This window comes from Hippocampus comes, unplaced genomic scaffold, assembly GCF_001891065.2.
Source record: "Hippocampus comes isolate QL1 unplaced genomic scaffold, H_comes_QL1_v1.1 scaffold126, whole genome shotgun sequence".
NCBI lineage: Eukaryota > Metazoa > Chordata > Actinopteri > Syngnathiformes > Syngnathidae > Hippocampus > Hippocampus comes.
In genome coordinates, this window is record NW_017805409.1 from 973,534 (window position 1) to 999,690 (window position 26,157).

Here is a 26,157-nt window from a genome sequence, read left to right on the forward strand (position 1 = left end):
TTCGTAGCTAGTGTTATGGTAAGTTACGCAACATAAATATTTCGACTAGTTCAAGATTAAGTTCGCTTATATGAGCCATCTTGATAGAATAGACGATGAAAGCTGCAGACAACACTAATCGACTTGAGAGTAATCGTTCAGAACCTGCAGGAGTAATGTGCGCAATTAGTTTTTATCAGTCTGGGAAGCATCACAAACAGAAACTACTGCAGCGCTTGCACGTTTGCACTACAGAAACAAACGAAATAAATGTAATCATTGTATCGACTTTATTAGCATAACACTAGTGGGTTCAGTTCCAGATACAGTTCCAGAATGATACGCTTTCAAAATATAAAAAAGCATATGTAAATATGCATACATAAATCCAAATTATACAAATAACAATAAAAACACATTGGGGCTCCGACTAACAATTATTTGAATGACACTGGTCAAATGTTTACAATTTGTTTTTCTAATGACATGCAAGTAAACTTCACCAGATTATTTTATTGCACTGATTCCGATGCAGCCCAAGTTTTTTCTCAAGCACATCAGGTTTTCATAATAATAATAATAACAAACATACAATCCTGTATTCATGTATTAAAGGTTATATTCAGCTCAAAAACCTGATGTACGAGAAAAAGTAGACATTTTTAAAATCAGCATAAAAAATACATTTCAAGACATATAAAGCCCTCGCCAATACAAATTAACTGTTGACCAATGTAATCAATAAATAGTCAATTAATCGATTTATCTGATTGAAAAATCATGCTTTCATTTTCATCCATTTATTCAAAAACGTGACATTATTCCAATTTGACAGTGTGGGAATTGCACAAACATATATTAATTATTATTCTCTGATTTGGTCCATAACATGTTATAAAATAAGCAAAAGTATTGATCATTGTGGGGTGGCACGGTGGATGACTGGTTAGCACGTCCGCCTCACAGTACAGAGGTGCAGGGATCAATTGTGGCTCCGGCCTTCCTGTGTGGAGTTTGCATGTTCTCCCTGTCCCAGTGTGGGTTTTCTCTGGGCACTCCTGGTTCCTCCCACATTCCAAAAATCCAAGTTAAAAATACATACTGAAAAAGATGAACCATTTAAAAAACTATCTACTTCACTGAAAATCTTAGAGAGGTTGTTGTGGTTGTTTTGAGGTATGCTGTATTTTGCCTTATAGGTATCAAACCCTGATGAAAAAGATTATTGATCTTGTAAAATTGCCAATTTCTTCATTGTAACAATTCAAAGCACTGTAAATTATGCTCTCTGTCACTATTTTTGGGTTGTCCCATCAGCACTTGAGGGTGCAGGTTGACAGAGTGAACCCGCCATTGGTCTCCCTCAGCTTCTCCTTGTGTCTCGCCTGGACCAGACTGAACACGATGCCCGCCAGCGTCATGCGTCCATCCATCCTGCCCCCTGGGCGTCCGTCCGTCGCGGCGTTGACCCTCTTGCTGCGCATGGTGCTGATGAAGTAAGTACGGACCTTGCCACGGCACTCGCTCACCTGCAAGGACACACCATCCATCGGAGTTAAGTCATGCATCAGTCATAGATCGACCTCAGGGTAGTGGACACTAAATACGCCACGAGATGGCCCAGTTGGTTTGGTTTTCAAAGTCAGTCTTACAATATATTGGCCAAGCGGAAGGAAATAATCAGTCAGTCAGTCAACCAGTTAGTTAGTTTGTTAAATTAGTTGGTCAAGTCAGTTAGTTAGTCAGTAAATCAGTTAGTCAACCGGTCAGTTAAATGGTCATTCATTCAGTTATTTGATCATCTAGCTAGCTAGACAGTCACTCGGTGAGTCAGCTAGTTTTGAATTGCCATTACCATTAAGATTGATTCGTGTATTTCATCATCCCCATACCTTCCTGTGAATAATATGCCCCCTTATATAATACGGGCTGTCAAAATCACACTTCATAAGCATTTTTTTTCTTTCTTTGTATAATACGGTACTGGTAAACCTTGGGACTGGTAGACACCCAGACACAGTTCCTCTATCAGGCTTTTGGCTTTTAAACAGACGGTGTTGTACAGCACTCACCCCCTTGACAAAGATTTCTCCACGCAGCTCCAAGACAAAACCCCACTCTGCCAGGATTCTCCGGGTGGCCTCTGGCACCTGGATGCGTCCGCTCACCCCCGTGCTGTCCATGCGGCTGGCCAAGTTCACCGTGGACCCCCAGATGTCGTATTGCGGTTTGCTGGCGCCGATCACACCCGCTACCACCGGCCCGTGGGCAATGCCTAATGGAAAAATCATTATCCTCAGACAAACTACTATAGGCCACCGCAGAAGCTTTTTAAAACTTTATTTATTTTATTTTATGGTCAACTTCCTGTCTGAGGAAACACGTGAGAGTGAATTGAATCAAAGACAGTGCGCATCCACATGGTACGCTATTTACCGACACGCAGTTGAAAGTCTTTGGCAGAGTGCCTGTTAATCTCCTTCAAAGTCTCTTGCATTGCCAGTGCAAACAGAACCAGTTCGCTCAAGTGATTCCATTCGTCCATAGACGTCTGCAAGGGAGGTTGAAGGAGAGTCACACACAAGCACATGGAGAGGAAATTTAATGTGGTGGGGGGGAGGGGGGGTCTCTCCCACCTGTTTGTCTGGCGCTAAACCGGAGGCGGCCATATAGCAGCTCCCTATGGTCTTTATCTTCTCCACATAATGGAAATATGACTCCTCCAGCAACTGTAAAACAAATGTTTTAGTCAAGACAAAACTATACAGTGTGTCTGTTTGTATTTGTTCACACAGAACATGTATACGCCATGTTCCTGATCATTCCTCCTGTTAGCAGAATAATGCATTTGTCCGCAAGCTAGCTGTCGAGTTGGACATGAAAATTAAATAAATAAATACATAATCCCCCACCCCCAACCTCACTGTTTCGTCTTTCCCTCCTTAACTTGTGCATTTCAGTCCTGGCACGTTTTCAGCAATAAATCTTGAAACATTTAAAAATATATATTTAGAAACCAATTTCTCCCTTTAAACTTCACCCCAACCTAAACCACTGAGCCGAAACACTTACAAAACCCTAAACCTGAAATTCTAACTGCCCCCTAACCCAAAGTCAACAACCCAATAAATCCTAGGTCACTGAACCCAACTCCACCCTAACTTAACACCTAACCTCACCCAACTGTATTTAACCCACCCTCAGTACTAACCCTTCCCTAAACCTGAAAATGATCTCACACTCACCTCATCGAAGCCAGCTATGATCTCATTGAGGAGTCGGAGGCAATCCACACCTTCGTGTCTGATCTCCTTTTGCTCAAAGTACTCATTAAATCCAGCAATAGATGCAAACATTACCCCCACTTCATCATAGGACTGGGAGTAAAGCTCCTGCAAAGAAAACAACACTCTTAATTGTTCACCGGCAATTGATGAAAATCTGTAATATAGAGACCATTTAAAAAAACGGCATTGTTTTTCACACATGCTTGAAACAAAACCGTTATTTTTTTTTATTTTTTTTTTTTTGCACGCACCTCGTCATTCTTGCTGCGATCCAAAAAGTGCCGAGCCACATGCACCGGCAGAATATTGTGCAGGAGACATTCATTGTGCTCCCGCAGCTCCCTCATATCCTCCACTTCCTGCTGAGCCTGCAGACGCCACAGAAAGTCCTGCCTGGCGGTGGCCTCCCACTGAAGAGCAAATCCAAGTCTGACGCTCTCGATTTAATTTCGAAAGACATTGAAGATGGAGAAATCAGTACCTGGCGTCCGTTGTAAAATACTGCGACAATGAACATGACCAAGAGAAGGATGGCGATCCCTTTTCTCCTCACATAGTGAGACCTGTGCATGTATAAACAGAAAAAGAAAATCAACATTGGATTGATATAGCACCGTCCAGCACTCATAGGACACTTCATTAGGTACACTGGCGAATGGAGTCCAGTAGCTGCACCCTCGCCCAAAATAATGTTTTACAAAGAAAATAACGCATATTTATTTGACAATTATGTTCATTGTACTGTTGAAAACCCACAAAATATGATTGCTTAAAAAAATGTAACGTAGTGCTGCAATATGAGGTGAACAAACACTGGATTACAAAAATACACATACAGACTCGATGTATGCCCTGGACATCCTTGTCCTAATTCATTTGTCAAACCCAAAGAAATCCCTTTTCTGTTTAATTTTGATATAAAGAATGGTCTCATGTACAAATTATATTGTTACTATTACGCTAAACAATCAAGTATGACCTGTGCGGCATATCTTGGCGTGCGAGAGAAAGGAAGGCCAGATGGATGAGGTAGGAATAGACGGCCACAGCCAGCAGCAACACGGCCAGCTTCAGCAGGGAATTGAGACGAAGAAACACGGCGCACGTCACCATGGCGATCACACCGCTCAGCACAAACACCTGAAGAAGACAAGGAAGAGATATTTCAACTCGAAGAATCCAAGTTTGGTGTTTTTTAGAAATTCGAATGGTTACCTCAGGGTACGAACAGACGGTGAGTGAACGTGAAGCCGCGTTTGTCTTTTCCATCTCATTAGCCACTTCTGTGTCTGTGAGAATGCACCATAGCTACACGCATACCAAAAACACAGAAAATAAATGACGACCTGTTTGACTTCAGTGAAATTTCATTTCTTTTATTATTATTATCATCACACTAGATTTTTTTTTTCTACAAGCCGGTGACATATTGACTAGCATGCGCGCTGGATCAGTTTTACTGTGCACAAAAAAATTCTCTCCTCCTCTATTTGAAACAGCTGGTGCAGTTTTACGTGGTCTCTCACAATGTCCGTAGAGGCTAAACCAAAGTTGATGACCACAGCGGTGAGGGTGAGCGTGTTCCGAGCCTTATTGTTCTCGTGGATCCAGCAGCAGAATTGCTGCAGTGTGGCGGGGCTCCACTTGAACTCCTCCGCAAGCGCCAACAGCAGCAGCAACGTGTAGGTGAGTAAAAACAGGGAAAACTGCAGGATGGCTGGAAACAGTCTACAAAAAAAAAAAAATGATGCAAAGCAGCTCATAGGAATGAACATTTTAAGTGCAGAGAGAGTTGGCAATTCCCTACCTGGGCGCCGGGATGAGGGCCTGGGCGGCCATGACAAAGAGGAGCAGGATGAAGGAGCAGAGCAGGTTGGAGTTGAACATTTCGTCTCTCATCTGGGAAAACTTAAGTCATTCACAAAAAAGGGTTGCATGTCAAACATCATTAGCCGAGACTTTTACCATACAAACTGTGCGCTACATGGACCCATGAACTCAAGAGCCTATAAGTCCAAAACTCTTTCCCATGGAAGCAAGCGATTTGTCAAAATTTGACTGGTGACCACCTCCTGCCCCAAATCAGCTGGATATTGTCTTTGTAAGATTGCGATTCAAGATTCAACAACAGTCAACATGTCTAATTAAGGTTCTGGTGTCCCACGTCTTCCTTTGTGGTTGGAATTAGGAACTGACTTCAGACATAGACTTGATTTCTTGAATATCAAGTCTCTGAAGGAAAAACTCTTGGATAACGATGGGACAACATCTTCTCGAGGGGGCTTGTAACTTTAATACTGGTAATTTGCAAACACTCTGTGCCATGTGACAGAATTTCAGGAGCCTTGATAAATAGAGATGGTTGGAGTCAGAAAGGGCTATAAACGGATATAGTTGGTAACAGCGACATGACAGTCCAAAACAGCATCTGCATTCCAAAAAACACCGCCCCCATCGCGTCTGACAATCTTACAATCAAAAGCATTGTTTTCTAAAGCTACAGCCTTACTTTGTCCTCAACGTGTGCGTCCTTGAATACCAGCGAGAAAGGAGTGATGTGTTCCTTATGCATCCGCTCGCTGCTGCGAACCTCGATGGCGTGTTTGATGCGCTCGTTGATTTCTTTGGAAGTGGATGGCCATATGTTGGGCAGCGATCCATTTGTGAATGAGGCCAAGATCTGCAACGAAATATGAGATTGAGCAGATTGGCGCAAAGAGGGTTGTGAGGCCACCGGTGCTGGAATCAGAACGTACACTATTCATGTCAATGGCACTGCCAAATGGAATTTCATGGGCTCGACTTGTTTTCTGGACGTTGCGAGGCTCGTTGTGGTAAACTATATGTATGTCCTCCTGAGGACAAATGAGAAACGTGTCGATGTTGTGTCGCCGCAGGAACTCGTTCCTGTCAGCGCCATGTCCAGCCTCTGTCTTGTAAGTGCCTTCAAGGCAGTCCAGAGTAGCCTTGGAGATGTGAATGCGCCTATTGAGGGAAAGAAAATCACCAGTGAGCTACCGTGCTTCCGATGAATGCCCTCCAATTGTACCGGGAAGGAGTAACACAATAAAACCCCTCACCCTGGTATTCCACCTGCCTCCAACATGTTAGCAATGCCCACATCCCAAGACCAAACATCAAACTGCCATTTCTGTAGGCCGAGCACCCCACACAGGACGGAGCCTGAATGGATGCCAATCCTCATGTCCATGTTAAAGTTGAGCTGCTTGCGGACAGAACTGATTGGCGAGATGGACTAGTTGTTCAAGACTTGTTTCAGTAGCAACAGGACGTGACCAATAACTCGTGATACTTGGACTTACCGTATGGTGTTGATCATAGCCAGCCCCATTTCGACACAGTGACGGGCGTGGGCACGCTGAGGTTCTGGCACCCCGGACACACAATAATAACAGTCCCCAAGTATCTTTATTCGTAGGCACTGGTGCTCCTGTCACAAAGAAAGACTAAGACAGCTAAATAAATGGAAGCAAAACATGAGAAAAATTGGGCTCAGGTGCATACCTCGGCCAAACGGTCAAATCGTCCAAAGAGCTCATTGAGGGTTCGAACCAAATCCTGAGCTGACAAGTTCATGGATAGCAGAGTAAAGCCCTTGATATCTGCAAAAAGGATGCTGCAGAGAAGAGAGACCAACCATAATACTTGATATACTTTAGGGAATGGATGGCAACCAAATAGGAAGTCGGGTTCTACATTTATAGATAACCAACATGCACTTTGCATTCGTTAGGACACACAATGTGTTGCGTTTTTGGACTTACCTGACATCTTTGTACTGGTGAATATAAATCTTGTGAAACTCTTGAGGAATGAGCTCATCATCCATTAAGCTCATATCAGCAATCATTTCTAAGGCTACAAACCGGGGCAAGATGGACAACACTAGACGTTCCTATCATGTAGAAATGTGAAAGAAAATTAAGGTCAAAGATCATCAAATTCTACCCCTTAGATGGAGTGTGTGTCAAATGCAGTCGTCCTACCTGTCTCTGGTTCTCTTGCTCCAGTTTGAGGCGACCTTCGATGCAACGACGTGTTTCTAAGAACACCTGTCGCTGTGAATGATCGGTCAGGTAGTGAATGAAGAATCCGGCTGTGTTCATACCCAGGTACAGAAGGCCTTTGGCAAAAACCTACAATCAAGAAAGTTTCACTGCCTTTACCTAGAAATGTCCAAAGTATGAAAAGCAAGGTTCTAACACTTGAAGAAAACTCACCTTTCTTAGAAGTACTGTATCATTCCGGAAGCATATGATCTCCACTATTAGATGCAACGCCGACGTCAGTGAACCGGCGCACATGGCCCACATAAGCGGTAATGGCAGCAGGGTGTACGTGGCAAACAGCGTGAACAAAAGGTACCACGACGGGTCTTTTTCTAGCCCGTATACCAGTCCTCCCAATACCTGCGTGGTCTGTGAGAGCCAGCTGGCCAGGCCGGTGTAATGAAGCCACCTCGGTGACATGGAGTCCTTGAAGGTTAGCACAACGAGGCACAGCGCGATGGCAAACACCATGAACGCGCACGTCAAGCAGCCTCGGAGGGGTTCCTTGACCTCCTCAGGTGCCAAAGCCAGGTACAAAACCAAGATCTGCAGTTTGGCCACGGCATCGATCACATTGGTGATGGCTAAGGAGTTACGTCTTTGGTGAGAGGAGTGTTGCTGGTAGAGTTTTTCCAGGTCTTTGGATTTGAAGGTGTGTCTCAACGTGGGTATGTAGATACCGTGAATAATGCGGCCCCAGTGCACAAAAAAGTCGGCATCGCTGGCGTATTCGTTCCCGCTTGACCCTCCAATACTGTGGCTCATGGAGCCACGGAGGTGGGCAGGGTGTACCCGAAATGTGGAGGAGCGTCGTTTGACTCCACGTGAAGCCTTGCTGCGGATCTGGCGGTTGATTTCTTCCATATAGGCATCCGTCACAAAGATTTTGCGAGCTGGCTCCACGCCGACCTGTCACGCCGAATAAGAACATGTTGATTAGTAATTCCAAGATTCTGAGGACAACTGCGGGAATAATCACTCACCTGAGCGCTAAGCTCCTGCTGGATGATGATATGCTTTACGGCATTCTGCCACAGCATCTTTTTACGCCTCAAGCCTGGCGACAGAGTGGCTGTCAGGCAGGGGGGTTCACGCAGTTCCATTGGGAAGACCGGTGTTGTCTCTGAAAAAGTCACCATGGCATGGTACCAATTTTCAGTTCCTGGCGTGGATGACGATGACCTGGATGAGGCAGAAGAAGTTTGAGTACAAAGCTTTTGGTCGAGAAAACTGCCCGTCATACATTCAAAACGCATAATGTCCACTGACACTTATGGTCTTCAATTTTGGGATGATGCACCACGATCCATTATACATACTTGACACATACTTAAAGAATAGGAAACAATTTCTTCAACTAGAAAACTGCTTTTCTATGTGTTAAGACATTGCTTGTGGAGTTCCTCACGGCTCAATACTGGGTACCAAACAGCTTATTAAACATGATTGATGAGCTTGAATTTAATAAGGAGCTAATTGAAGTCATAGTCTCAATAAATGATCATTAATTATCAACGATATGAAAACAAATCACAAATCCCGTTCAAAGTTAAAAAATAACCAATTATAATTTAGAGCATGATTACGCTGAGTACCCCTGTTTTGCACGGCGACAACCAAGTCTGCAGAAGACCAGATTGGACAACCTGGTTGAGTCCACGTGCTACCAGAAGCTTTTGAACCAATGATCTGGTGGCCAGATTTAGACATGAGCTTTCTATAATGCCCCTGAGTTAATGTCCTCCAGGTGGCTCGGGCTAGAAATGTAAACTGTGCTCACCCGTGACTCATTTGCATTGTCACCAGTGCGATTTCAAACATGATCTCTAAATATTCCCTGAAATCGGGACCAACCAGAACACTCCTATGGTGCTCTGGTATATTGCAATTTCAGGGTGCCCTACGGGAGTTCTGGTTCACATTTATTCCAGGATGTGTATAAGAACACAGAGAATCACCAGACAGGGTTCGTCCACTTCACAGAGCTAAATTCCTATGTAAAAAACTGTGATCTGATATAATTGTAGGAGACATGTATTTTCGAGGACGCATTTCTATAGATTTTAGACTGTTGAAGGGGTCCACACAAGTCACGTCCACCAAAGTCCCCCAACTGACCTGTTCTGTTTTGCATTTGGTGTATCCGTTGCTGGTGTTCAGGTTTAGCCTTGATATGGGCAGCCAGCACATAACGATCCATTTTTTCCAGATTCCGCTGCATACAATCCGTACAAAAAAGGGAATTCAGGCACAACACAGGAAGCAGGAATACGATGTTTCGATCATTCCACAGACAGGACTTTCTCCATAACGGACTAATAAAGTAGGTAAATGTGTTATCGAGAGAGAGAATGTGGAATTCTTCCGGCAGGATTGTAGATCACCACCTGCTTTGAAAGGAAGTCCAAAACTGTGAGGAAGCAGTGCAGCAGCGATGAGGAGTGTAAAGAGGATTAATTAGTGAGCAGCCATTCTCTCTGGTCTGCAACGTTCAGGCCACTGGTGCCTGGAAAGCTCCCCCTGCAACCCCCATTTATTTCAGAGAAGGCCTTTATGTGTACAAATGCTTGCGTCTGGCTGGAGCTACAGGAGACAGGACAATCAAAACTGTCGCTTCTGCACTGAAAAGTTTGGAGATAAACGTTTATTCATTGTGGCATGGCATTTATAAAAACAGATTACACAGTTTGAGGAATAGGGTACTTTTCAAGTTAAAACCATATTTTCCTAATTATGAATTAAACTTTATTACTTTGCACAATGAAGACTTGAAGAAAGAAAGAAAGTGATTCGCGATGATCTCAATGGTTGTAAGCCACTTTCAGTCCCAAAACAATCAAAGCTTCTGTAAGGCTGATCCAACAAGTTCCCATCTGTCCCAGTGTGACACTGTACACAACAGCTCAGACCAAGGCGGCTGAGAAGCGTACCTCTAAAAATAGACGCCGAGCGAGCCTAAGGCAATTAGCACGATTATTGCCGGCCGCAGCCAAATTGGTATTACGCTTGGCAAGGGTGGACAAAAGCTACATTTGTGCTCATTAGTTTAGACACTTTGGCAACATTTGTTGAATATAGGCAATTTCAGAGAATATATGATCATGGACTAGGGATGGTCGAATCGGAATCGGGCTGATCCGATCTTATTTTAGGGTATTGGGGTACTAATGGAGGCTGTCGTTAACAGTAACCGAAACTTGAGGCAAAATATTTTTAAAAATGTAAAAATCGAGCAACGGGAAGTCCTCCGAGGCAGTAGTTGGCACTATCCTGCGGCAGTTTGAAACATTGGTGAATCATCATCTGTCATTGTGTTAAATTAAATTTTATGCATCAAAAGTAGTAGTGGTATTGATAATCATACCAGTGAGTTCTCAAAGAGTGAATACTCCTACTGATATCGGTCTGAAAAAAGTGGACTCGAACATCCACAACAGGGATGATTTCATTTTTTAAATGTTGGGTTGAACCATTTCAGGGACAGCGGTTACTACAGTGGACAGTTTATCATGTTATCAGGTTACAGGTTATCATTTGGTGCATGAAAGTAATTATTGTGCTATTCTGTGAAATGCCTTACAGTTTATTTTGTTAATCACATAAAAAAAAAAAATCTAATTAGTGTTGACTAAACCCTCGTGAAAATTATGATCACAACTTTATATGTTTAATGCGGTGTAAATTGTAAATAGACCTTTCTATCATTTTTACTGCATGTCTGGACCAGCTTGTGAGAAAAGTTTAATTTTTGGAGATTTTATTTATTTATTTAATTTTTAATATGCACCAGCCGTACGTGGCCCCTGGTCCATTGGTTCCCCGACCTGTGAACTTGGCAAGCCCTGAAAGCTAATCAGTATTGAGGTGAACGTCTTTAGCTGCGCGTTAATCAGCTCACTGTCAAACAGCCTGACACTTTTGCCTCCATGAGTGTTGCTCAGCTTTGTACTTTTTAAATTTGTCTTTGGCTTTGTAAAGTTAAGGCCAAAGATGTCATTGTAGTGTATGTGGTCTGTGATAATTCACATAATGGCCCCAAATTCAGAACTGCAAGGTGGATGTGCTAATTACTCATCCACCCTGCTGCCCAATAAAGCCATTAACAAGATAAATACAGTACTGTACTGTATTTGTATGAAAACACACACACACACACACACACACACACACACACACACACACACACACACACACACACGCGCGCGCACACTAACACAAAAAAAACGAAAACAAAAACAAAAAACCCTCAATTCACGTTAAAGTTAATTTTGGTATTACCTATGTGAGAGGTAAGTGTTACTTTGTACATACAGTGCAGCAAATCTTTGCCCCCCCCCAAAAATAAAAAGAATAAAACGCTTTAAATTCTTGCACTCGGAATATTCTTTTTTTCCCTCCACAGTCTGTTTTTTTTCCTTTTGTTCCTTTCTTTTTGGCGCAAATCCGAATCGTTATTGTTCCGCCGCGACGCCGTCGTAAACCGGAACATATGTTTCACACTAAAGAACACTTCCGCAACAGCCATCCTGACTCACTGCTGCCGTCAGGTGGAAGGAAAAAAAACCTCAGCACTCGCAAGCTTGCCACTTTAATTCAAATCCGAAACAGATATGACGTGCTTATTACGTTGATGCTTCATTCACAACGTGATTTGAATTGATTTTGGAGTACTGTACTATATTTTGCACGATTTGACTTTAAATGTTAATATGCATGAACGTGAACTGCATGTATTCAAATTAGCTCCTGTCAAAGTAGTGGTGGGCTGACTCATATTTACCAGTGAGCAAGTATCACAGCTGTGTGTGCAGTTGGATCGCTTGCCGATTTTTTAAAAACTTAATTTTACATTTTCCTGGCTGGTGGAAAGTCCGACTTATCGAAGAGGAGTGGTGATGGCTCCATGGTTAATTTTCTTCATTTAATGGTGAGGAATAAATGTTGACAGTGGGTGGTTGAGATAGTTTAGTTAATGGTGGTTAGCTAACCTGATCTTGGCTGATAACAGTATCTCAGTGACATTTGATTATTTACAATTGTTCATCGTTTTAAGACGCTCGTTCTCATGACGTAGAAAGCAACGCGAAAATATGTTGAATAAACACCGAAAGTGTGGAAATGTCAGAAAAAACGACGAGCTAAACACAGCTACACATGTACTATTCAATACTGGCCCGTGTTCATTCGCAATTTCTTTCGGAATAACCTCAACCGTATCAACTTCCTTATGTGTACGCGGTGTGCGATATATATGCTCAGTTCTTATCGACGTTAGCATGTTTACATCGTCGGCTAATGTTGGCTTCCCCACAACTTCCACAGGCCAATGGACATCCCGAGGTTTTCCTGAGTGCCCAAGCCCGGGTGAAACGTCATTCAGGCGCCCGAGTGTCTCACTTCTTCCCGCCACTGTGACGCTGGAAGTAGACCTCCATCTAGCGGCTAACATCCAGCATGACAGGTGAGCAATGATGACAAGCCCAAGCCACAATATTAAAAAGCTGTCATAATTAATATCACAGCACTTCACGTCGTCCTCCGGCTTCTTCTCACATTCCCAAAAAGATGTATGATAATTTGAAGACTCTAAATTGTTCTTTCAGTGTGAATATGAGCGCTGTCAGGGTTCAAACCGAGACGCGAACATTAGAGCTCTTTGTCCCCAAAATTCCACTTCCCTCATCATGGGTGCATTCGGAAATACGCTCCGAGCGCAGTGTCTCACTCAGACAGTTTGGAAACTCTTGGAAAACATCCCCCTCCCCCAAAGGTAACCTGTATTTCAAAAATTCACCTATCGCGGGGATCATGGAATGCGAAAAGTGAGCCAACGCTCTCTCTGAAATCTTGAAAACAGTGTGTGTGCGGGCCCAGACAAAACTGTACTCATCTTTCGAAACCATACAAATTGTCGACACATTTTTCATGATGTCAAAGCTTTTAGAGCCACAGGCTTACCAATCACATGCAGGAAAAACTCTGCTTCAAGATTTGCGACTGTAAATATTGAACAGGTTGACAATTGTAATAGATTACCGATATGTGAGTACCCTTGTCTTTGAATGCCAAACCCACTGCCTGCATGTTTTCAGATGTCAGTGGGTGTGCGTACCCTGCGCTCTTTTGTCTCTCCCTGGTCCAGAGTGACACTTGGAGCTAAAGAGATGCCCATTGTATCAGTGAGATGTTTATCAATGAGTCACAGAGGAAAGCGTTGACAGAGCGAGAGAGAGAGCAAAGCTGTCGGACTAATCGCTAATCTCTCCCATTAATGCGGTCAACCTGCTTATGTGGTGAATATTAATGACTTAAGGGAAGTTGGCACGGCCGTGGGCTTTCTTGTATTATCTGGAGCAAGTTTGGTGTAGTTGAGCATTGGTTTGGCTGCCATGCCCTTGCACGTACCCGTGCCTGTCGACGTCCCGGCCTCTCAGAGGCTGTCACTGGACTGTCGCACACTTCTCGACCATCGTGTTGGCAAGGGTAAGTGTGGCGCTCTACATCCGCTGCACAGAATTGGTTTGCCTGCGTTATTGCATCTTATATCTTGCTGAGTGGTGAAGGTTTGCGAGTATTTGCAGACGTAACGAATGTTGGTCAGGGTTCATTCAAGATGATCGCCATTCGCAAATCATTTTTAATTGTCGCAAACAGTTTTTGTTGTTGCCGTCAAATATGAACATAAAGATGATAGTGATGGTGGCGGTGGTGGTGTTGATGCCGAACCCCCTCCTCCGAAAAAAAGAGCAATGAAGACATGCAACTCGAAATTTGGACTTGCATGTGTAGTACTGTAAAAACCCTGACAAAGGCGATTAAAACGAGAGAGCGAGGGTTGACTGTGACGCATATATTATTGCATATTAACCCTTTCAGGGACAGCGGTTGCGACAGTGGACAGCTTATTATTTGATCAGGTTACAAATTGCATGAAAAGTGTTCAGATTGCAAGTAAATACTCCCCCCCCACACACACACACCCACACACACACACACACACACACACACACACACACACACACTCACGCGGGTGCCCACCATACCACTCGCGCACATATGCACGCACACCACGATGAGCAACAGTCGGAACGGGCCGAAAATGAACGACAGCTAAAGATACAAACAAACAAATCTTTTTTTTTCCCCACCCATTTCTTCCTCCCACCCCTTGCGGTCGACTTGGGACCAGTTCGCTGGCTCCCGGTCGATTCTGATCGACGTATTGGGCACCCCTGCCTTAAAAGCAGAAGTAATTCGCTGACTAGCTTAGCGCTTGGCGCCGTTGTTTGCGCATGAGCAGTGATGCAGTCATCTGATTGGTTGCCCTCTATGTCAATCAAGTAACGGGATTGATGATCGGCTGACGTAATGCGTTCTGTGTAGTTAGCGCCTTCGCTTGAATGGCATCGCCACTGCCGAGGCGTTTTCGACGCTTGTCGTGTGAAAGCCCGGGAGCCGCATTGAAGCAGCCAAAGAGCCGCATGCGGCTTGCGAGCCGCGGGTTGGCCACCCCTGGAGTCGATAATCACTCCCAGGCAGCATGTGAACAACTGCTGTATTCTCTCTTGGTGTTCCCTTATGTAATCACACATTTTTTGTCGTTTGTGAGTATTTTAACACAAGATGCTTGGGACATAAATAAGGACATTTTCGGAATGGGCTAAACGCTTCATCTCATTCAAATCGACATTGCAGTGTAGAAGAATATGAATTTCAAAGAGCAAAGGCTGCAATTTTGAGAAAAACAACTGCTTCACTTCCCTCGGTTGGTAGGGTTTATTTTATCTATTGTTAAAATACACATTGGATGTATATTTGATTTATTTCTCAAATGTCCACATACGAAGCGCTTAAGACAGGGGTGCCCAACCTTTTATGACCAAAGGTTGGCAGCTTGAGGCAAGGAGATGGCGTGGGTGGGGAGTTATTGTGATACGCTGTCCTAATTTCACCCCCCCCCCACCCCATCTCCCATCTGCAAGGTACATTATGCATAGCGTGTGTGTATTTTTGGGGAGGGGGTGTGGGGGGGGGGTGAAGACAAACAGGAAAATCCAAGGTCATCCCGGCATGCTTCTGTGTGACGTCGCCGACCAGCCCCCCTTTTGTGTGCATCGACGCAGTCTCTGCACCAATCGCCGTGCGCCTTCCTATGCCTTTTAGCTCCAAGCACACGTGCATGCAGCCAGGCATTAATCCCCAAGTGTGTGTGCGCGCGTGTGTGTGTGTTCTTGGCACAACGGTTTGCGTGTGTGCAGTGCCAGCGCACGAGTGAGTGAACCTGCTGAAAGCAAACACGACCGGTGGAAGCAGCGGCTCTCCAGCGTCACGTTCGATGTACGGTAAGAATAAAATGATCGTATCTTCGATCGTGAGGATTGAAACCCCCGGCAGCCTGTTTGTCTGCATTCCCCACTTGGCGCTCTCCTCGCACATGCGTGAGTTTTACATCATGAGATCGCCGGCTCGCACAAGGACGGAATCAGCGGCTTTGAAAACTCCCAATTTGGAAGATGTATGTATTCGGTAATGATGTTTAATTTCCAGGCTTGCTCATCAGATTTTCCATTGGATGTGGCCACTTTGCCTTCCCCCCGCACTTGCATTGTGGTCAGCGAAACTATTCCAGTATGTGGATAGTAGTTAACCGTGGGCTGCTACTAAGAAGCATATGGTGCTGCTGTGTTGTTGTTGGGTTTTTTTTTTTTGTATTTGTACATTTCGCCCCTTTAATGGAGTGTCAAGTTTCTTGGCGAGCGCATCTTGGCAACATCCAGATTTAAATTGATCAAGGCGTCCGCCACCTTTAAAAAGTTCTCCACGCTGCTAAAACATTGCAGTCCGAGCGCGCCTGTTGACATCCAAGTTGTTCTAAATTTCAAAAACAAACATCCCCCGAGGATCCAATTTAAAGTGAATTAATATGTCGCAAGCCCAAACCACTGTCTGCCGTCACACAAGGGAAAGTACAAAGCCACATTTTCACATTATCGACTGTCACAAAAATGGGAAGAGTTCATCTATTGGCTGCTTGTGTAGTCTGTCCTGTGTTGAGATACGAGTTTCAGTCATCCGTGGACAAGCTCACAATGTGAAACCATGTCCCAAATCATCTTTCCCCATTGAAATGAATAGATGTGCCATTAATCCGTCCAAGCCTCCCCAAACATTCTTTAAATGTGTTTTTTTTAAATCAGGAAAATAGCACTTATTTACTTCAAATCATCATTCCCCATTGAAATGAATAGATGTGACATTAATCCGTCCAACTCTCCCCAAACATTCTTTAAATCTGTTTTTTTTTTCTTTTTTTAAATCAGGAAAATAGCACTTATATTATTTACTTAAGAAAGACATACTCTGGTAGGAATAACATAATTACATAGAATGGAGAGAATTTAACAGTTTATTGATTATTACCAATTCATTGCGGCTCCTTCTGGGGTGTGTCACATGACCACTTGGGAGCAGTATAATAAAGTCACGCAGACACAAACCAATAATAGTTTCCGAACTCCCATAGGTGACTCTGTAAACTGCACTCATATTAGTCATGCACTCATAATTTTTTTTTTTGTACAGAGGATAAAGACCTTATGCCTGTCAGTGTTTTTGTATTGTCCGTTCACATTAGTGTTTAAATATCTGTTGCTTAATTTATTGTGACGTGGCCACATAGATGCTATTCATGAAATTAAGTAAAATTAGTAAGCGTTTGGAACAAGTACGAATTGAAAGACACCAAGAAGATATTTGCAGTTTGATACGATTTAGTACGATGGTAAATGCAGTTAACCCACACATACACATGGTCCTGCTTTTGCAAATGAACGTGGAATCTGTCTTCCATTATTTACTGAAACTGGTCGGTTCGTTGTTTTTGTGCTCAGGCAGCGGTAACAAACATTGTCTAGTGCCGCTTCTATCAAATATTTGGGTATCGACTTCTGAAAATTCTAGAATTCGGACGAAAGTGCTTTTCAGTGTATTTATGTTCGCGTCCACTTGATAAAATTAGTCGCCATCAGTTTGACTCCTTTTCTGGGTCGATGGTAATCACCAGGCATTCAATTTTTGCTCTCACTCATTCGCGTCTGTGGTGTTATCTGGAAAAAAAAAGATAAAAATAGCAAGTAAGCATTTAACTGTGCATCCCCAACCTAGTTTCTGATTGATTGTGACTCATAATGTGTTGGCTTTGGCAGTGTGTCGATGGGATGCGTGAGCGGCGTCTCTCTCTCTGCCACTCACTTTGAATTAGTTCCATGCCTCGAAATGTGTACGACGAAGTGGCCACAAAAAAACTAAACAAAACACAGGCGATAGATTTGAAGTGCGCTCTCGGCGGATCGTGACCGAGACGCGTTTTTATGGATGGCAAGGATGCCGACAGAAAGTCTCATTTCATCCCCACATGTCGGTTTAGCTTTGCTCGCCACTTCCCGGCGTCAATCCCACCACCGCCACCATTATCATTATCACCATCATCTTCATCATTGTCCCCCTCCTCCTCCGGTCTTTCAATTGCTTTATAGCTTCCCACAACTTCCTGTGCCATCGTGTGTGTGTGTGTGTGTGTGTGTTGAAGTAGCCATTTGAATAGAAGACCAATTTCCGCCGAAAAGTTGAATTCGGATTCCAAAAGCCGTTTCGTGTCATTTCAGTCATCGTACAACATCGCTGCAATACTTTCCATCTTGCGGTTAGCTTTCTTTGTCCACTTTCATGACAGGTGAGAATCTTTAAACCGCCTTGTGCGGTTTGAAAACGCTTTCGATTTGGTGCTATCAATGTTGCGTGACATGTCGATATTATTTTCGCCCTGATTTCGCCCTCCCTTCAGCAGCGTATTCCCCCCGTCTGCTCCGACCAGCCTTGCATCTTTTATCCTAACAGGAGAGCGTTAATCTAACATCCCCGGTGGGGGGGTGAGGGGGGGGTGGTGGTGGACGTTGTAATCTGTTAATGTTTCCCGGGCCGTTATTAGGGAGATATAAATAGCAATGTGATTGGCTGTTTCCTTGACGTGCCCACCGGAGGGGGGTGTGGGGGTTGACCAAGTCACAGGCACAAGCCACACAAAACACACACACACACACACACACACACACACACACACACACACACACACACACACACACACACACACACACTCTCACGGACGCATTCTGCATGGGGCCTGCAGCTCTGCGTCCAATCAGGTCGGAGTCGTTGACAGAGGTCCGAGTGGAACGTCTCCGAGGTGTTTGTGTGCCACTGAATGTGTTGTCAGTTCCTCTGGCTGGGTAGGCAGATGTGATTGTTCCATCGCTGCCATTAAAATACTTGAACTCCTTCGCCCACTTAGCGTTTCTTCGCCAAGGTGGTGCCGCACGAATCCATCGCGATAAATCCCGCCGTGCGCAAACGTCACCCGTGCGTGGGCGCATCAGATATGTTTTCGAAGCTGCCTCCCGTTTACAGTGCCAGTCGGTTACGTGTTAGAGTGCTTATGCTAGCTAAATACAACGCTGCAATCAGGTGCCAACAGAATTCGAATTTGTGGCATTTCCAAACAAGTTTTCCCCGTTGGAAAAATAATTGCGTTACGCCCCTCAATATTGCGATTGCGATTTATTATGCGTTCTCTTCCCGTGTTAGGCTTACATAGACAGTTAATTTATCGACTTCAATTCGAGTTATTAATTTACTAAACATTTGGACTTTTGCAGTCTTTTAAGGATGCACTACGACAAATGGACACATTTCCACCAGACAATTCTGGTGTGAACATCAATCAGTGAGTCATTAGTCAGATTACAACAAATCTGTGACTTTACCACTTGAAAAGAAAATTGCATTCTTTTCCGATGAATTCTTCTGCCCGAGTTTGTATGTTCACCCCATGTTTCCTATTTAAAATTTGTATTTATTTTTTGTTTGGGCTACATAGGCTTTCTCTCACATTCCCACAAATACCGTCTGTCGTCGTTCCAAAGTTTTGTTCCTCCCCGCGGCCCAAATGATCGCAAGTGGTTCTGACAGCGGGTGGATGGTTGGTACATAATCAACAAACAGAAAAACGGCAAAGACAAATGTCATGAAATGAGCAAAGTCTTGAATAATGGCTCTCTGTCGTCCCCACATGACTTCCAAAACCACTCTTTCATTACAGCAAACGTCGAGCTGTGCGGAAAGTGCATTTGATTCAAATTGGGGGTGCTCTGCTGCTCGTATTTCAATCGCCGTGGGTTAGCGAGTATGTCAGCTCTCCCCCCATGTGTTACCTCTCAAACTTTCACCCAGAAATCACTTTTTCACAACGGGGGGTTCAAGAAGAAGCTTTCAACTGTGATTCATTCAGTGCGTCACAAACGAACCCGCTTCACCAGGGGTGTCAAAACTCATTTCACATTGGGGGCCACATACGGCCTCAGTAGATGTCAAGTGGGCCGGACCATTAAAATTATACCATACTCTGCTATAAATAACCAAAATAATATGTCTTTCCTTTGTTTTGGTCTAAAGAAGCACAAGAACATTCCGAAAATGTTTAAATTTAATGAACATGTCTTTTAGAAAACATTTATGAGGTCTTCTTCTCTGATCAAAACAATGTTGTTTTCTACGTGGATCAAAACAGTGTGTCCCCTAGCGGATACTCCATGAATTGCACATTATTAAAAATATTCATTCCGTGTCTTTTATGCATTTTTTTTTCACTTTTAAATGATCCAGTGGGCCTGATCAAACCTCCTTGGGGACCGGTTCCGGCCCACGGGCCGTATGTTTGACACCTCGGCACTACACCCCATCACACACTCCATCCAGCTTTTTTTTTTTGTCTCTTACTGTACCCCGTTTTTTTTTCTTGCACCCTCATCACCTCTTTCTTCCCTACTTTTTATCGATCGAAAAATGCATCCGAACTAATCGGGGGTATGTGACAAAAAAAAAAACAAAAGAATTCACCTTGCCATTCCAATACTTTTGGAGCGGATTGTACGTCGCTGTAGTGTGTTGTACTGAGCTGGCAGGGCTGACGTGGTGTTTCTTTCATTGTTCCTTCCGTCTTTGTTTTTGGCTCGTGGCCTTAGCAGCGTGTTCTTTGTCAAGACTTTTAATACAATTCACAGATGCTGACGGAATTTTCGCACGTCCGGATTGGAATCGGTATCGATTGTGTAGATGGGCCGCTGGCAACTCCGCGATAAACTTCTTAACGTGTCCCCCCGCGTCGTGTGAAAATTTCGAGCCGTGATGGGAAGCCCTGTCAAAAGGAAGGAAAAGAGCCCGGATGGAGTCAAGGGCTGTTCGAAAGGCCTTTTGAAGTGGGAGTCGGCCTCTCAGTAACCTGCCGGTTCAAACTTGTTTCTCGGGAAGCAGGTGCGACGACATTTCTTTGGCAGATTACGTTAACGGTTTCGATTATTTATCTTGGATTCTTTTGCTGTCTATTCTCTCTTCCTCTTGCTCCCTGGAAGCTCCTCATGAGTCATCACTGCAGGAGTCCTTCAACCAACCAAAATCCAGCAATCAGTGACTCCCACATTAACCCAAAAAAAAAAAAGCATAGGAATACTGCAATGTTTTTTCTTGTCAAGGCCATCTTCGTTACACGAGAAGGAGAGGGGGGAAAAAGCGAAAGAGAGGGCGGGAGAGCTAGTCCGCATGAACGCCATCCGGAATGAATTTTCTGTCAGCTACAATTTACGATCATTTTCACACTCGATGAATCTCACGGTCATTTTCTTTCGAGTAATCCTTGAATCAAATTCAAAACATGTTTTAATTTCCTTTCCTTTATTAAAAAAAAAAAAATGTTAATTCAAATTGACACTACAGCCAAAATGCGTCAATTTATTATCATTCGCTAACTTTTTTTGCCGCAGAACATGTGCAAAAATGTTGATCATTGTTTCCGAAAATCAAAACAGATGTTTGCAACTATCTGATTTGGAGTCAACACAAAGATAATGAATCATTACAGAATGGAGCGTTTTTATTGTTGAGAGTCTGAAATTCGAGGGAGTTTGGACTTTTTTAAATTCAACAAGGTCTCAAAACAACCAGTCGATGACCCCAAAAATAATTACCTCGTGGCCACATTCTGTGCATATCGTGATTCCTGCCGTTGTTTTCACTCAGCCTGGATTTTGTGTCAGGCTAGTACTAGCTTATCATGTGTCATGACATAAAACATCACTTAACAAGCTTCAATTGAAACTAACTAGGTGCGATCAAAACATTTGTCAACCAGCGGCTTTTTTGGGGGTTATCGAGAGCAAGGCAGCCTAATTCAGTGGGGATCCCAAGCCCCAATAAATCGGGAGTGTTGAAGTCACCAAGGGCATCTGTCCATTAAAATAAAAAAAATTAAAAAATCGTCACACCAAAACATCATCAGTAAACATCGAAACCTTAATAGCGAAAAATAAGAAGCTATAGATATTTATGCGAAGAAGTGAATACATTTATGCCCTTAACCCTTTAAGGGATAGCGGGTCACTACAGTGGACAACCTATCATGTTATCATGTTACAGGTTGTCATGATTGGCGCATGAAAGGGTTAAATAATACAACAATGCCAAATGTGATGCGATTTGATGTTTCTTTTGTCCAATCAGACATCAACAGCCACTGAAAAGACCAATGACCATTCGGTTTGACCGTGCAGGGAGGTGGGACTTTATTCGAAACCTAAGTCATAGAGAGGAGAGTAATACATGCCGACTGAGCGAATGGAATCCCGGGAATGCGTTATTACTTGCGTTACTCAGACTCTTGACAGGTATACTTGTGTTCATAATGCCTTACATGACTGCATTGTAAATTTCCCCAGTGTGGGACAAATAAAGGATATCTTATCTTATTAGTTACTGTCTTGTTTGCAACTGGTGCGCTACATCCCTACATTAAGGACAAACAATGCCAGTGGCTTGCGTTTAAAATTCATATCACATGACCATGTTTTGTCTCTCCTGCTTTTAGGAGTGTGCGGTTGTTGCGGGGCTCTCAGGCCTCGCTACAAGAGGCTGGTGGACAACATCTTCCCGGAAGACCCGGAGGTGAGTGGCTCAGATGGGAGCTTGGCATGGCCTTGTTGAGACGTCAGCCGACGATCAAGAGCTCTGTATTCATTCTTGAAATTTAAATGATACAATTTAATCCGTTCCCTGACCACGGTCTTAACTCAAAACTCTCTTATCTCAAATCCCCAAAATCTGATTTGACCTGCGATGTGAACATAGGCTACTCTAAGTGTCTCAATCATCTGCAGCAATATTAGTCTTTTTTTTGCAGAGGATAAAGAATATATGCCTTTGAGAATGATATAATCTTCCTTTAAGCGCTACAACACAGCCACATAGATGCTATTTGTTAGCCCATCATTGGCCTTTCTCATTACGTGTTAGCATTCATCTAGTGCGAAAATTTTGTTTGTTTTCAATGGATGCCTTTGTTTTAGACTCGCAATTAGAATCTTTGCCGTCTTCATGTTGGATTTGGCATCTTAACCAGGAGTGGCATTGAACAGCTTGAAGTCTGTGTTATACTGAACAGAGTAGCTGTGCTGCAATTAAAAGTGAAGGTCAACGCGTGAAGATAATTTGTCTTGTCAGAAGTGGACGATTGGGGAAACCACACAGCTCATCCTTAATTGAAAAGGCCGATGCGAGTCCAGTAACTTCTGGAGAAAATTATCGCATTTCTTACAGCTTGAACTGTTTCAGCGAGTTACGCTTCAGGAACACTTTCCTCGTCAGATCTCGGGCCAACACTGTCGAACGGGGAATTCGCCTCATTTCCTTCCTTGACTTTGACGCCTGGATTTTTGTTAAATTTTTTTCATACTCGCCCCCAAATTTAGCTCTGAAGCCGTCAAGTCGGGAACTGGAACAAACGAGAATGCTGTCACAATATTTATTCTAAATTAAGTTACAATGCTGTCATTCTTAAAATATCTTCTTTCTAAAAGAGATCACAGTGATGCATATGTGAAGCAAGTAAAGTAGGTCAAGGGAGCGGAAAAAAGGTTGTTTTTTTTTCCTCTCCTTTAATTTGTTTTCTTCCTCCAGGATGGACTGGTGAAGGCCAACATGGAGAAGCTGACATTTTACGCCCTGTCAGCTCCAGAGAAGCTGGACCGTATCGGAGCGTATTTGTCTGAGCGCTTGTCGAGGGACGTGGCGCGGCACAGATACGGGTGAGCATCACCTGTCAGTTTTCCTGGTGTCTTCACATTAAAAGATGCAACGTACCCGCCCTTTGGCAACGGCGTCATGTCAGGGGAGCGGCACAACTGAATAACTTTTCATCCCAGCGATTAAGCCCCGCTATCTGAAGACAAAAGCCTTTTCTATGATGAAATCCCTCGGAATTGCCGCTGCCTTTTATACAGAAGCCGATAAAGCAGAACATTATGAAATTAGCAGCAATTTCGGACAACAAAAAAAATCCATAAAGACCCGCACGATATTCTGTTGCGTGTCCATCTAAAAGAAAAACGAGACTCTCCCCTTTCACCAGAAACACCGTTTTCTGTTTAAAAAGCAGAAAAAAACAAAAGCATTTTGTTAAAAGAAACGTGTTAAGCGGAACAGAGACTTTGGCGCTAAGATATTTATATTTTTGGAACACCTCAAACGAAAACAAAACCAAGAAAGGGCTTTTAATGGCAAACGGATTATTTATAAGAATACTACCAAGAAATGTGCCACGACTGACACGGACTCACCGCAAATGGCTCAAGATGATTATCAGTGGCTTTATTTTTTCCACACGGCTTTTCTCATTCACTCCATGTACCGTGCCAACTTTTCTCACGAACACAACACACACTTTCTACGACACACATGTTCTAAACATGTCAGACCTCCAACGTGTTGGCATTTTTCTCCCTCATAATCGATGTAACAAGCCGAGATTGGCCCCCTCTTTAACTTCACCTCTTAAATTCAAAGAGACGCAATGTTGCCGTCTCATTTAAATTTTTTTTTTTCCAAAAGACAGCTTTTGTTGTCTGCTTTCCGAGAATTGATAGCGCTGTGTTGTGTCCGTTGCCTCAGTTACGTCTGCATCGCGATGGAAGCACTGGACCAGCTGTTGATGGCCTGCCACTGCCAGAGCATCAACTTGTTCGTGGAGAGCTTCCTCAAGATGGTCCGCAAGCTGCTGGAGTCCGACAAACCCAGTCTGCAGATTCTGGGAACCAATTCGGTCAGTCGCTAATGGGCATTTTTTTTTTTTAAATAGCAGTTCCAAGGCTCCAAAAAAACATAGAGTGAATGAACAATTAGTTTTATTTATTAATTTTTTTGTTTTATAGAATCAACAGTTTTTGTTTATTAAATTCTCATTGTGTATAACAGCAAACTTACATTTTTTTTTTTTTCCTGAATGAAAGATTTATTGTGCAGAACTTAAAAGTCAAACTCAAAACTCAGAACTCTTTTGTGAAAACAACTCAGAACATTACTGATAAATTATAAATATTTCATACTATAATAAACATCGCTTTTAATCTGATAGGTCACTCCTGGCTGACATACACCATAACAGAAGTGAATTAGTTTCCAGTTTTGGTCCTCTATAGCGAATATTAATGTCTCTCCAGAATCTAGACATTTATTAATTTGCCTGCTATTTTGCTTTTCCAATTTGGATGTGTTCCACTTTAAAGCGGTTCGAGTCAGACTTCTCTGAATAGTGGACTCGGTCACCTAAGCACCTAATTGTGGCGTTAAAAGCGCTAGCCGTGTCATTTTTGAGGTTAGCTTAGCATTTAGCAGGAGTTCTCTGCCTTTTCTCGTCATTCCTTCGTGAGTATGATACTTGTCAGAAATGTAGCTTATTCGCTGCTTACACAGGCGAAGATTACTGACAATATGTTTCGGCGCACAAGTAGCCAGCTGAAGCTGTTGCTAGCTAGCTGCTTCTGAGTATAGCACAGGGCTTCTCTTAATGTCTGATTATTCCGCGGTAGGCGACGTGAGCCCACAAACCTTTTTGGGATTGGGTCGGTGGTTCATTTGCTGCAGTTTTGCTGTTAAAGGCATTTTGATGAGGCACAAAATGCTAATTTTGCCTCGCAAACTGAGATGCGAAACCGCTTATTTTGAGCCTGGAGTTATATAAACAGTGATTTAATGTGGTTTGTGTTGGCCTTTGGGCAGCGGTCCCCAACACCCCCCTTTTTTTTGTTGTTGCTACATTTGAGAGGGTTGGAGTCAGCAGTAGAACCAATAAAGCATTGTGGAAACTATGGAAGCGCCTTTACTAATTTTGGATGGCTTTCGTACGAGTGTATCACATGTCTAAGCTCAAGCAGTTCAAGCAAAAAAAAACTTTTCCAGACTCTAAGAATAAAAATAAATCAATAAATGAATAAAAATAATAACTTGTCCACTTTCTCTAAGCAGCCTGGTACTGAATAACCCACAGATGGGTGGTTGTGGACCGCTGCTTTGTGGATGTTTTTCGTTCCTCCAATGTTCGAAGTCATTTTGAGATGGCAAAGTACTTGACAGAAGGAGCTCGTCACTCGCCATCCCCCGGGTCAGCAGAGGACGCTGAAAGGAAATGAGGTTAGCTGCAGAGCACGTTGGCAAAGCCAGGCGGCCATCGACACGGATTGACAAGGCACGCCACCATCTTATTTATAATCTTCCTGGCAGACGTCTCACTCTCGTGCACATCCTCCTGAAGGCTGTGATACCGATGTGCATCACAAAGCCATTTTGTTAATTTTGCCAAACCATTTCAAGCAAGAGCAGTGGATGCCTGACTCTCAAACACGTTAAAAGCTTGATGAACTTGGAGTTGGACCAAAAGTCTTCGT

At 43.4% G+C, this 26,157-nt stretch overlaps 2 protein-coding genes across 3 annotated transcripts in view; one reads left to right on the forward strand and one right to left on the reverse strand.

The window, feature by feature from the left end:
* Positions 1–1,005: 1,005 nt before the first annotated feature.
* On the reverse strand, positions 1,006–9,817 carry LOC109518125 (adenylate cyclase type 8). 2 transcript variants are annotated; one of them, XM_019873794.1, is made up of 21 exons: positions 9,455–9,817; positions 8,320–8,518; positions 7,508–8,245; positions 7,274–7,423; positions 7,052–7,182; positions 6,792–6,903; positions 6,590–6,717; positions 6,347–6,505; positions 6,023–6,251; positions 5,776–5,946; positions 5,074–5,174; positions 4,793–4,994; positions 4,482–4,574; positions 4,246–4,406; positions 3,748–3,829; positions 3,518–3,676; positions 3,225–3,371; positions 2,616–2,708; positions 2,416–2,530; positions 2,052–2,254; positions 1,006–1,508 (listed from the first exon to the last, which is right to left on the reverse strand). In XM_019873794.1, exons 2-21 carry the CDS (start codon positions 8,473–8,475, stop codon positions 1,293–1,295), a joined length of 3,546 nt encoding a protein of 1,181 aa, XP_019729353.1. In that variant the 5' UTR covers positions 8,476–8,518; positions 9,455–9,817; the 3' UTR covers positions 1,006–1,292. The 2 variants fall into 2 exon arrangements, with proteins under 2 accessions (XP_019729353.1, XP_019729352.1); XM_019873793.1 differs by having other exon boundaries at positions 4,246–4,574.
* A 2,093-nt stretch (positions 9,818–11,910) lies between these two features.
* Positions 11,911–26,157, forward strand: part of LOC109518108 (protein EFR3 homolog B-like) — a 29,561-nt gene continuing 15,314 nt past the window's right edge. Inside the window, 5 exon segments of the mRNA XM_019873757.1 lie at positions 11,911–12,263; positions 12,659–12,797; positions 22,308–22,384; positions 23,396–23,523; positions 24,386–24,536. Of these exon segments, the coding sequence (XP_019729316.1) occupies positions 12,791–12,797; positions 22,308–22,384; positions 23,396–23,523; positions 24,386–24,536 (363 nt within the window). The 5' untranslated portion in view covers positions 11,911–12,263; positions 12,659–12,790.